Source organism: Panthera uncia, chromosome D4 (genome assembly GCF_023721935.1).
Source record: "Panthera uncia isolate 11264 chromosome D4, Puncia_PCG_1.0, whole genome shotgun sequence".
NCBI lineage: Eukaryota > Metazoa > Chordata > Mammalia > Carnivora > Felidae > Panthera > Panthera uncia.
Window position 1 is genome coordinate 83,406,536 of NC_064807.1, and position 12,986 is coordinate 83,419,521.

Sequence of the window (12,986 nt, forward strand, 5' to 3'; positions counted from 1 at the left end):
ACCAGCCCTGTCTCCTCTGGTCAATTTTAACTTAATTACACTCAGATCAGTTCCATAGCATAGACCTTTTTTAGGCATTAGTGACTGGAAGAGTTTTGTTCTATTACTTCACATTTTCCAAACCCACTTCACACAGATGGAATCTCTTGTAATCCTATAAGGCCAAACACAGAAGAAACAGTGCCAAGGAGGTTGGGCGCAGGACTTGTTTTAGTGCAGATAGAACGGTCTTATTTCTTTTGACGTCCTGATAAATCTTTCTGCCCTGAATTTGGGAGATTTCAACCCCGAGGAACACTCATACTCCATTCATTCAACAGATGAGGCTTGGCATCCGCTGTGAGCCAGACCTGTGCCCTGCATGTAACCTCCTTTGCCAGGCGTTACTTCTTTCAGTCTCTGCCACAATTCTGTGGAGTTAATTTCGGTGTCCCTGTTTCATCAGCGATGAAAACAGTGCCGACAGAGGTTAACTTGCCTGAGGTCGCCTCGGAAGTAAGTGGCCGGGCGGGATTCAGGGCAAGGTCTTTTGGTTCTTAAGTCCTTTGCTCCTTCCATGTCATCAAGGAACCCCTCAAACACAATGTTTCACTCTGTTGAGGTTTTCATTTTAAATGTTACGCGTCTCTCAGCGTGAAAGGTTCTTTAGGGAATTGTCAAAACCCTGAGAAGTATAGTTTTTGAACCAGGGTCTTAGAAATGTTCCAATCAAATAAATTTAGGGCAGATTTATTAAGTACTTGCTTTGGTTCCTGCCTGCATGACATCAGCAAAGCGAGAGAGAAATCGCCATAGATTTTGTTAATAATTTGAGATTGCAACAGGAGCACGGTGTGGGAGGAAGTGGAGGGTGTTTGGAGCTTGCGCTGAGTCTGACAGCAATGCGACCCTGGGAAGGGGAAGGTAGATAACGTTCACCAGCTACTTGTTATGTGCTCCGTGCCCTGCATGTCTGGATCTCACTTAGTCGTTATTTAATGAGCTTCACAGATAAATACAATATGATACCCATTTTAATATGTGAAAACTGAGCTTCTGAGAAGGTTGTCTTCTGAGATCATGCAGCTGGTGTGTGGAGGCCAGGATATGACTGGGTCTGTCTAATTCTAAATAAGATTACAGACTCTTAATTTAATGTGTGCACATAAACACATACTTGTGCGTGCATACATACACATGTATATGTGTAAAGCTTTTGCTGTTTATTAAAGAATTCAGGAAAAAACGAAGGGGTGACTATTAACGAGAAATTGGGCGACAACCATGCCTCAGTCCTTGAAACACCTCTTTTATATCTGATTATAATCCATTGCTTTCCAGGACTGGTTCTGGGATCCACAGAGGAGGGAGGTTCTTGTTCTCACAATTAAACTTTGAAAGGGCAATGATATACATTTGCAAAATAATTAAAGTATCTGTTCTGAAGGGGAGGAGAAGTCAATGTAACTGAGGCAGGTTGAATACATATTTTTAGAACAAGGAGAATCATGGTAAACAGAGGTGAATGCTACATCTCAAAGAGGTTCATATCTGCTCGTGAAAAGAAATGAGTCAAGGTATTCATTCAAGAGGATGGATCCTGAGCCCCTTCCTCTTTGCTAAATGGATGTGGTGTGAATTACATGAGGTAACAGGTGAAGTGCCTTGGCCAGCCCCTGACGTGCGGGGGACTCTTGATAAATGGGTGGCGTTCGTTAACGTCCTTGTCATTACTATTCTTTGGGGTCTGCATTGTGAGGGTGTAAAGGACTGGCAAGGTCAAAGATGGTCGTGTTTTCCCGTGTGGGTGACCAGGAGGAGAATGGCGCATTTACAGAAGTGAGACAGCCGGGAGAGGAGCAGAGTGCATAGCCCCCGCTTGGTGCCTGAGTGCTTTCAAGTCCAGGCCATTGATCTTATATCCCGAGCTGTCCACTGCCTCCAGCCAGGCTTCACACAGCACCTGTGGCATAGAGTTGGGTCCCGAGATGCATTTGAAGGGCACAGCACTTCAGACAGAGCTGCTCGGCCAACAGGTTTTGTCTCTGGCCATTCCCACTGCCCTCCCTGACTTCCTAGTAGACCCCTATTCCCGCTGCCAGGCAGCTGGCTCTCCCTAAAGATCTTATTAAAGTTCCAGATGTGTGGCAAAAAAAAAAAATGTTGTTAATAATAGCAAGGCCTGATACGAATTTAAAGAAGGTCTTGTAACTTAGGGATAGAGAACTTTCGTCTGCCTCCTTTATTCTGTTCTTCGCCAGCGCTCCCAAGCCACAAGCTGAGAACGCTGGCCCTTGGATAATGGGTTTTCTCTGGTCCTCTTATGCACCCAAGTCATCCTATTACAGTGTTCCTGTTAACTCCCTTGGGTAGGAACCAGCTTCACAGATGGGTAAAATTTAGATAAGTTGATTATTCAAATTATAACATTAAACCTGTTGGAAAAGAGACGAGGCCCTTGAAGAAGATGTTAAAGGCAACCTCTCCTTCTATCCCCCTGTTGGTTGTACGAGATAGGGGAGGGGCTGACTTCAGGAAAGGGTGTGAGGTGGTCCCAGAATCTTCTCTGATTCCAGTGGGCGGGGGCAAGGAGGTTCCCTCATGCCAGGAGTGGAGGGTATCACATGGCCAATGAACTCTGAAATCGTTTATCCATATTTCACTTTAAAATTTTTAAGTTCACCTGGGAGGATGGGTCTTTCTAGCTAACACATTATGCCCTCTCGCAGACAGTTTACCTTCAGAAGGGACTTCTGGTCCCAGGGGAACTGGCAGAGGAGGCAGTTTGTGGTTAAGAATATTTTGGCACAGAAGTCCTGGGAAATGTGGCCAGGGTTATGGGCCAAAGTGTCCTACTTTCCATCCTCACTCCTGGGGGTCCCGGGGTACACCTCCATCTACAGACCCAGCCCTCCTCTCCAGAGGACGGGGAGAAGATTGACCCACCCTGGTGAAGATATGGATGGCCAGGGCTTTGGCCCTTCCCCACCTTTGTGTCCACATTCCAATTAGATGTCCCTTGTGTGTTAGAATCGCTGTTGAAATTGACTCTGTGCTTCCTAGGAACTAGCCAGCTGTGGATGGAGTAAGAAGGAGAAACATAGTCTCGCCCCCAACGTTGTGGCCTTTACCCGGAGGTTTAACCAGGTAAGCAGTACCCCTTGCCTGTGCGTGGCCGGATAGCGATCTGTTGTCCCCTTGGGCTGGGAGCCCTGCCAGGGTTCAATCCCAGGCACCTGGCCCCAGGTCCAAACCCCTCTTCCCGAACCATCCCGCCCATCAATCCTTTTGCCTGCACGGTCCTTCTTCACAGCAGGTGGAACCAAATACATCTTTTCCTGGGTTTAAATTGCTTCACTGGCTTCCAGTTCCACCTAAGCTAAGGCTCAAGCACCTTAATTTCCCTGCAGGGTCCTGCACGGTGGGTCTGGTTTCTGTCCACCCCTCCAGTCTCCTCTCTTGTCCCTTTCCCTGCTCTGCGGGCTTCAGCCATCCTGGCCTCCTTCTCTTCCCTGATGCACCCTCTCTGCCCCATCAGGCCCCAGATGTGCTGTCCTCTCAGTTCAGAATTCTTCCTCTCTGTTTAGCCCCCAGTCTGATCTTAGCCTGAGCGTCACTTCTGTGGGGAGCTTTCTGTGAACCCCTAGCCCGTGCGAGGTCTTGCTGTCAGACATTCTCTCACTGGCCCCTGTGCTGCTTTTGCCATCTGGCCCTTTGCTCATCTGTCCTCACTGTGTGCAGCTCCTTCGCCTCCGTCTTCCTTGCCAGTCTGTGGGCTCCGCGAAGGCAGGAGCCATATCCATCTTGTTCACCAGCACACCTCCCGCCACCTGGCCTAATGTCAGGCATATGATAGACCCTCAGTGCATACATGTGGAGTGGATGAATGAGGTGCTCGGAACTTTTGAGTGCCCGATGCCCTGGTCACCGGCCCCATACATACTACTGCAAACTGACTTGGCCCAACCAGCACCTTTGCGCCAGTATGAAGATCTGCACCCCCACTGAAGGGAACGACGATGAAGACTTGGACCGGCTGAGGGCAGTGGGCTTCTGGCTTCTCAGCCAGATCTACCAGAATGAGATCTCCGGGAGAAAGCACCCTCTAAGACCTCCCTTGGACAGACCAAACCCCCAAATGGTGCTGTTGACAGTTTTTCTTCCTTCTTCTTGTTTTTCTGGTTTCAAATGAGGACAGTGGTTTAGAAATTGCATAGTGTGCGTGACTGGACCTCGGGGTGATGGGCCTGGGTTTCCTTTGGGCCTTCCCACTCAGAAATGCTGGGCCCTGTGCATCACCGCTGCCCAGCCCTCCCCAGGCTTCCCCAGCCTCGGCTACCACCGGAGGACGGGGAGAGCCTCCGAGAGGCACCAGCTTTTCGTCTGGAGATCAAGCCTGAAGTTTGCATTATTGTTGTTATACTAAGAACTAAGAAGGACCTAGGCATCTGCAGTGGGGCTGTATGCACTGTTTGTTTTGAACAGAGAAGTTCTGAAGGCTTTTGTTTTTTTGCTCTTTCTTTTCAAAATCTTTTCCTTTTCAACTGAGCTTAGGCTTTAAAAAATAAAACAGATGTGCACACACTGTCAGAGGATTCATAGTTTCCTTCACAAAACTATTTGACTGGAAGCCAGCTCAGTCCCACCTCTGGCCAGCCACAGTGCTCCCGGAGGAGGGCCGCTGGGGGCTCTGATGTAATCTGCTTTGCACGCGGAGGCCAGGTCAGCCTGGCAGAGGGTGGTGTGGCTCGTTCCGCGAACAGTTGCATCGTGTCCAGATCAGACCAAGCGGGTGAAGCGAGCCAGAAGCGAAGTCGCGTTTTCCCAAACAGGACGCTCTGAGAAATGGTCTTGCTGCCAGCCTGTCAGCTACTCAGAGCGAGCAGCTCCTGGACACGACCATTTGGCTTCAAAACTGGCCAACAGCCAGGCCCGGTCAGCCACTGGGGCTGCTTTCTCTGAGATGAACCGATTGGCATCCCTTCCTGGCAGACTTTTATATGTGAGAACAAGGCTCCCCATCAGACTCCAGATAAAGGAAAGCAGGTCAGTTGCCTTTGTGAGCCTCAGTTTCCTTATCTGTAAATGAGAATAACAGTATGACTCACCTTGCACAGTTGCTGTGGAGATTAAATGAAATGGCACACAAAGAGCTCTCAGCACGGTGTCTGGCATGTAGTAAGCGTCCAAATGTTTTCGGGGAAAGTAAGAGAGAACAGGAAGATCAGCTGATTGGAAGGAGGTTGCCCGCAGATATGAGGCTTCTTGTGGCCAAACCAGAAACCCAGTGGCCAGACCCTGTGGGCTTGCCTGCTTTCTCTGTGGGACCTGAGTCCCTTGGAATTTGTTCCTAGAGCTCATGGAGGGATGGCAGCACCCAGCTGAGTTCACTGAGCTGTCTGCTCTGGGCCAGGCTCCTATCTCGGCCCCAAGGAGTTCACCACAGACCACAGAAGTGCTCCACCTTTTTTGAATCATGTGTTCTTTTGAGAATTTGAAAAATATATATGCATATGTGAACCCGTTTCCAGATAAATGCAGAGTTGTATAAATTTGCATTTAATTTTAGTGAGTTCAGTGCTTGCCCCCTCAAAATGTGTGCACGAACACTTTAGGGGTCTGTGAGCAACAGCCTAAGAAGCTGTGGTCACAGAGAATCAAACCCCTACGGGTTTGCATCCTAGCCCTACAACCTACTTGCTTTCCCATCTTGGGTTGTCTTTTGACCTTTCACCTTCCTTATTTATAAAGTGGGAAGAATCATTTCAAGTGGTTTTGAAGATTAAATGAGAATTGTGGATGTAAAGGGTTTGGCCCCGTACTTGACACATAGTAAACAATTAGCATTAGCTGTAAAAAGGGTGTAGAGTAGTGGGAGCTCTGAACTGAAGGACAGTGAGGCCTGGGACTGGTTGCTGGCAGCAGAGTTGGAATTGTGTCCTGAAGATGCTGAAGAATTAGGGAAAGATGAGGAGGGAATTGGGAGAACTTGGTTCTGGTCTAGATTCTACTGCTAACCTGTTTCAGGCCTCGGGCAAGTCACTTCCTCTCTCTGGGTCTCAGGATCCTTATTGGGCAGGGCCAAAGGTTCCTGGTTCCAGGAAGCTGGGTCCCTTCTCTGGCAGCTTCCTCCTCTGTGGCTGCAAGATGGCTGCCAACAGATCCTGGCTCACATCCTGTTGTGAGGGCAACCCCCGGCAGAAAAATCTTGCCTCCTTTTCAGTAGCTCTGTCATCTGATGTTTAGCTGCTTTGGCTTGTGTCCCATCCTGTTCATCCTGATCAGTCACTCTGACCATGAAGACATGAGGCTCTGGTTGGCCAGGTCTTAGAAATAAGCCTGCCCATGGAGCTAGGGGCAGGGGGCCTAGGCCACATGAGCCAAGAATGGAGAAGTGATAGTTCCTCAAGAAACTAAGATGTCAGCCAATTAGGAATAGAGGGGAACTTCCTCACCTTGATAAAGGACGCTTACAAAAACCCTGCAGCCAACATCATACTTAATAGTAAAACATTGGATGATTTCCCCCTAAGATTGGCTAAGATGTGCTCTTTCAATACTTCCATTCAGTAGTGCAATAAGAAAAAAAAAGATACGACGATATACAGATTGAAAAGGAAGAAATGAAACTGACTTTACTCACATATGACATGATTGTGTATATAGAAATTCTCAAAGAAATCTGTAAAAAAATTTACTGTAACTAGTAAGTGAATATAGCAAGGCTGCAGAACACAAGATCAATATACAAAAGCTGTCCTATATATAAGCAGTAAAGAATTAGAATTTGAAATAGAAAACCCCCACGCCACTTACAATACACACACACACATACACACACACACACACACACACACACACACACACACAATGCTTAGGTATAAATCTAACAAAGCACATAAACGTTTTGTATGTGGAAAGCTGCAAAACGCTGATGAAAGAAATCACAGTATATTGGAATAGATAAATATTCCGTCTTCATGGTCTGGAAGACTCCCAACTTGATCTATAGAGTGAAGCAAATCCCAATCAAAATCCTATCAAGCTATTTTGTAGGTCGAAAAAACTGATTCTAAAATATATATGGGAAGACTAAAGACAGAATAACCAGCGCAATGCTGAAAAAGAGCAAAGTTGGAGGCCTCGCTCTACCTGATTTCAGGACTAACTGTAAAGCTACAGTAATCAAGACAGCATGGTCCTGACAAAAGAAAAGACACCTAGTAATGGAACAGAACAGACATATAGTCGTCTGATCTTTGACAGATGCATGAGCCCTCAATGGAAGAAGGGTAATCTCTTCAACAAAATGGTATTGGAACAATTGGAACATTTTTTTAATGTATGTAAAATAACGGACCTAGACACAGACTGTATAGATCTTTCATAAAAATTAACTCAAAATAGGGTGCCTGGGTGGCTCAGTCAGTTGAGGGTCTGATTCTTGATTTCAGCTCAGGTCATGATCTCACAGTTGTGAAATTGAGTCCCATGTCAGGCTTCACGCTGAGCATGGAGCCTGCTGAAAATTCATATTCTCTCTCTCTCTCTCTCTCTCTCTCGCCCCCCTCTCTCCCTCCCTCTCCCTGCCTCTGCCCCTCTTCCCTGCTCACACACTCTCTCTCTCTAAAAAAAACAAAAAACAAAAACAAAAACCAAAAAACTCAAAATGGAGCATAAACCTAAATGTGAAAGATAAAACTATAAAACTTTTAGGAGAAAACATAGAAGAAAATCTATATGACCTTTGGTGATGAGTTATTAAATGTAACACCAAAAGTACAATCCATGAAAGAAAAAACTGATTAAGTTGGGCTTCATTAAAATTAGAAATTTCTGCTCTGCAAAAGACACTGGTAAGATAATTAAAAAACAAAGCACAGCCTGGGGAAATACTCAGAAAACACATATCTGGTAAAAGAATTGTATCCAAAATATACTCTTAAAACTCAACATTAAGAAAACAACCCAATTAAGAAATGGGCAGAAGATCTGGACACCTCACCAAAGAAGTACAGATAGCAAACAAACATATAAAAAGATGCTCAACGTCATTTGTCACTGGGGCAATGCAACAACACTATGCACCTTTTAGAAGAGCTAGAATAAAACAGTGACAATACCAGTTGCTGGCAAGTATCTGGAGCAGTACAAACTCTCATTCATTGCTGGTGGAAATGCAAAACGGTACGTCCAGCAATTACACTCCTAGATAATTATCCAGCTTCTTTGAAATCTGCTGTATACACATACACACAAATATCTTTATAGCAGCTTTATTCATCATTGTCAATAACTGAAAAGAACTAAGATATCCTTCAATAGGTGAATGGATAGACAAACTGGTAAATCCATACAATGGAAGAGTATTCACCAAAAAAATAAATAAAGGAATCAGCCCTCAAGCCATATAAAGACATGGATGAATCTTAAATGCATATTACTAAGTGAAAGAAACCAGTCTGACATATGTATGATTACTTCCACCTCCCCGCTCCCAGCTTTTTAAAAACATTCTGGGAAATGTAAAACGTTTTTCAAAAAGGTAAAACTAAGGATGATAAACAGATTGATCAGTGGGTTGCCAGAGGTTTGAGACGGGGAGAGCACTGAGTAGGTGAAGCACAGAGGATTTTTTAGGGTAGTGAAACTATTCTGTGTGATGCTGTATGATACATAGTGTCATTTGGACACACGACACTATGCGTTTGTGGAAACTCCTAGAACTTTCCATCACCAAGAGTAAACTTTAGTGTATGCAAATTTGAAAAATTTATTGTGGAAATTAACAAAATCTAGAATGGAATACGTAACATAAAATCTAACCATATTATAAACGTATGAAACAACATCACTGAGGAGGGTGAGGTGAAAGGTGCTGAATTAAGTAACTTTGGAAATGAGGGGAGCCTGTAACACTGAAGACGAAAGGAACTGTATATAAGCTCTATACTCTAGTTAATATAGCTGCTCCCCGAGTGCATTGGGTAACAATTCGGAAGCTCTTTTACATGAATACTGGAATTGAACGATTAAGGAAATGGATGGCAGATGGTAGGACCCAGGTTTTTCACTGTTGGGAGTGGAAAGTTACAGATGAGCAAGGGGGAGACATCAATATAAACTCATTTATTTTAATATAGATACAGATGGTTGCATATAGAAATATTTATAGATGTGTATATGTACATGTTAGTATTCACGCACACACGCACACACACACGTATGCATATGTTCGCTTGCTCTCCCAGCTGAGAGAACCTAGAAACATTGATGCCCAGTAGCAACAAGTACACCCAGCACCCAGATCTTGTTTCCTCATACCATTCTCTAACAAAAGGAACCAAGGCTCCTTGGAGAAATGGCTGGTTTAATCCTGGGGCAATAGCATCTCGATGAGCCTATAGCATCATGTAGTTCCAGAAAATAAGGAAGTGCTCAAACCAACCAACCAGCCAACCAACTAAAACAATGCTGGGTAGGTTGAACATAGGAGCCAACTGAAAGAGCTTTCAATGACCAAAGCTGGAATAATTTGAGCAAGAAAATAAGTAACATAGTATTGGGTTATCACCCCAAGTGTAAAGTAGGTATCCATGAGTCTTTTCTGATACAAATAAGTGATTGCATAAATAAAAGGGGAAGAATAGACAAATTTCCTATGCAGAATAATTCCAATAGCTCACTTCCTTCTATAGTGACTTCTTTCCAGAGTCTGAGGTGATACTATTATTTACGTAAAAGTTTCCTATTAATGGCCATTTCTTTTCTGTTCTTTTTCTTTATGAACAGTACTTGGGTGAATCCTTTTACATTAGTTCCTCTAAATTTCTGTGTTTTCATAAAACAAAAATTCTAGGGAGAATGGAAGTTTAACATCTTTCAAGTTATATTTAAGTTGCTCTTCAAAATGGTCCTATAAATTTATACTCCCCAAAACAGTGTAAAATAGTACCAGTTTCTCTACGTTCTTGGCACAATACATGGCCCACAAGGGGTTAATGTATTTTCCTTAATACACAAAGAACTTTACTAAATCAGTAGTAAGAGGACAGCTGTCCCAGTAGAAAGATGGGTAAGGATCCGAGCAGGTAATTCACAGGGCAGATAGTACAAATGGCCCATAAATATTTGTAACAAAAAACTGAAAAAAAAAAGTACAAAAGATATGTTAATTGAATAGTAATGGAAGAAATGCAAAATAGAAACAATGAGATATTATTTTGCCTGTTCGGTTAGTAAAAAAAAAAAAAATTGCAATAACCTCTTTGTGCAGGGGGCTGTGGATCAGCTCAAACTTGTTGATGGATAAGCAAATAGACCTTTGGGAGGCCAAGTTTTTATATGTGCTTTTGAAAAAAGGTACACATACTTTTATTCACTCCACCTTACTAGAATTTACCCTAAGACCATAATTAAAAATGTATAAAGATTTATGTGTAAATATGCTTACCACAGCATTGTTCAGTACAACAAAATAATTAGAAGTAGCCTACCCAACAAGAGGAGGTGACTTAATGATGATATTTCCCCTAAGGTGGAATATTATTCAGGTGGAATAATATATACCAATTTAACTGAAAAAGACAGACGTATGGAAAAGAGAGAAGAAGGACACAAACCACGATGTCCGTCATCATGGTCTGTGTATGAGAATGAGGTCGCGAATGATTTCTGCCTTTTGTGCCTATCTCTGTGTCCTTTGTTTTCTGCCTTAAACTTCTCTTCAATTTTGTAGGTAGAGAAGAGAATAAAAAATGTTTGAAACTTTCTTGATTCTACTTTTGTAATGTCTTTCCTACCTGCCCCTTCTCTCCCATCTCCTTCAACATGGGCCTAGCGGAAGCCTCCTGCCTGTCACTTAGACCATTGCATCAGGTTCCTGATGGGTGTCCCTGCCCCTACAGAAGACTCTCTTCCTTCTTGGCTTGGAAACCTATGGAAGTCTCCCCATGTAGAATAGCACCTAAGGTCCTTCTTGTCATCTTGTTGCTGCAGACCCCCACATTCTGGCCTTCGATGCCCTTTCCAGCGTTAATTTCCCCCATCTACCTTGACCCCACAGAGCACCCACAACACCAGACAAGTCGGTCCGCTCAGCTCTCCCTGGTCATGGTGTATACAGCTGTACCTTAATCCCGTCTCCACGTGTTTGAAGTCTACCCATCTTTCAAGCCCTGCCTCTTCCAGCAAGCCTTCCCCTATCATTACCTCCCCCATGTCCTAGTCCACTTAGGTTGAACTTCTTCCGTGTCCATGATCGCCAGGTGATTTGGGGAGGGTCCTGCCTCTTCCTTTGGTCCCTTCCATACCAGGCAAGGACTGATAGGGTCTGGACTCACAGTGTCAAGTCTGCACACAGTACAGGCTTCATGAAAATCTGTCGAATTGAATTGACTCAGAGTTGCTTCTGCTTACCGTGTGCTGCAGATCAGAGTCAACTCTGCCATGTTCCATAATTATGCCTTAAATCTGTGTGATTTTGGGGCATGCAGGAATCTATTAAATTATACATATAAACTATCACACTTGAGGCTATGTGGCATAAAAATGTGCGTGTATTAAAATATAAGGTTTATGGGCATGTCACTTGGTGTTCAGAAAGTCTTTCTTCCATAACTGGCTAGTAAAACTTTGGAGTCTGAACTTAATTTTAGGCAATTCCTTGGAAAAAATGATTCTATGGAAAACCAGGCATGTCCTGGAGGCGACCACAGATAATTACGCAGAAAAAAAACTTTTCTATAATATTCCTGCTTAACATAAAAAGCAAATTTTTTATTCTTGGTTACTCTTCTCTTGTTTTCGCATTGAAAAGTGACTATTTCAGGGAAGAGAGTAAATTTGGTTGCAGCAGTAAATGTGCCTTGTTAAGTCTGGAATATCCCCGTTTTTCTTTGTAAAATTTAGAGGTTTTACATGCCTTACGTTCCTTTCAACTCCACACAACCAACCCCGTACCCTGCTCAGCTCTCTCTCTCTCTCTTTCTCTTAGTCATGCTGTCAATCCACCCTTGGGTGTCTATGTGTCACACAGCACTGTTGTTACAGTAGTGGGACACTTCCTAGAGGTTCTTGGCACGAAGCCCCTTTTGTGTTGCCCTGAGGTGTCACGTGAGTCAACGATACCCTGGTAGAGAATGTGCTTGTTCCCAGAAAGATTCAAGGGGCTTGGGGATGTTGATTTCTGTGAGAGGTCAGGCATAAACAGTGTTCTGAGCCCAAAGTGCCATTGTGTCCTTCTGGCATGTGTAGTCTTCAGAAAAACCTGTCTCTTCACCTGCATTGCTTTATGGAACTTTGAAAGATGCTTTTGTATCATTTAACTTACTGGGCGAACCCTCTCCTAGAAAATTAAATTTCTTACAGTTGTGCAAATACTGGTGAATCCTTCTCGTCTTGGGTCTGCCTGGGGATATAGATCTCATGGGTGGTACTGCCCATGTACATATCCCTTAGTCTGGCCACTGGTCCTTCCATCCATCCAACCATCCATCCGTGGTCTTCCCACAACTGGGGTCCTTCTGAGCAGAAATCTGTCTGGTGCATCTCAGAATTCCCTGCAGCGACTTCAGAGAGATTACTATGTCACGGAGGCCCAGTAACTCCCCTGGACGATGAGGAAAGTACTTGTCTCTCTCAGCACCGCTGTGCATGTTGGAGAGGAGGTGCTGAAGGAGGGAGCCATTTGTAGGCTAGATGTTGTACGTAAAGGGACCCTCAACCACATGCACCCCCAGGCTGGAAGGCTGTGCTCTTCCAGTTTCCCGACCTCTGGGAAATCCCCGTTTGTGGTGGGCGAGGGCAACGTGGGTGGTCCGGCATTTAACCGCTGTATTTGACTTTACAGGTCAGTTTTTGGGTTGTACGAGAAATTCTAACAGCACAGACTTTAAAAATAAGGGCAGAAATCCTGAGCCATTTTGTGAAAATAGCCAAGGTAAGATGTTTTATTATTTTCCTTCCTTCCTTCCTTCCTTCCTTCCTTCCTTCCTTCCTTCCTTCCT

General features: G+C 44.3%; 2 protein-coding genes across 10 annotated transcripts in view; one reads left to right on the top strand and one right to left on the bottom strand.

Moving 5' to 3' along the window:
• The window catches only part of RPL12 (ribosomal protein L12), a 534,927-nt gene that overhangs the window by 164,200 nt on the left and 357,741 nt on the right, over positions 1-12,986 (bottom strand). The window lies entirely within an intron of this gene.
• RALGPS1 (Ral GEF with PH domain and SH3 binding motif 1) overlaps positions 1-12,986 on the top strand; it is a 271,670-nt gene that overhangs the window by 92,707 nt on the left and 165,977 nt on the right. For all 8 annotated transcript variants that reach the window (XM_049637854.1, XM_049637835.1, XM_049637824.1 and 5 more), the window contains 2 exons: positions 3,043-3,126; positions 12,830-12,919. In XM_049637854.1, the coding sequence (XP_049493811.1) occupies positions 3,043-3,126; positions 12,830-12,919 (174 nt within the window). The remainder of the gene's footprint in view (positions 1-3,042; positions 3,127-12,829; positions 12,920-12,986) is intronic.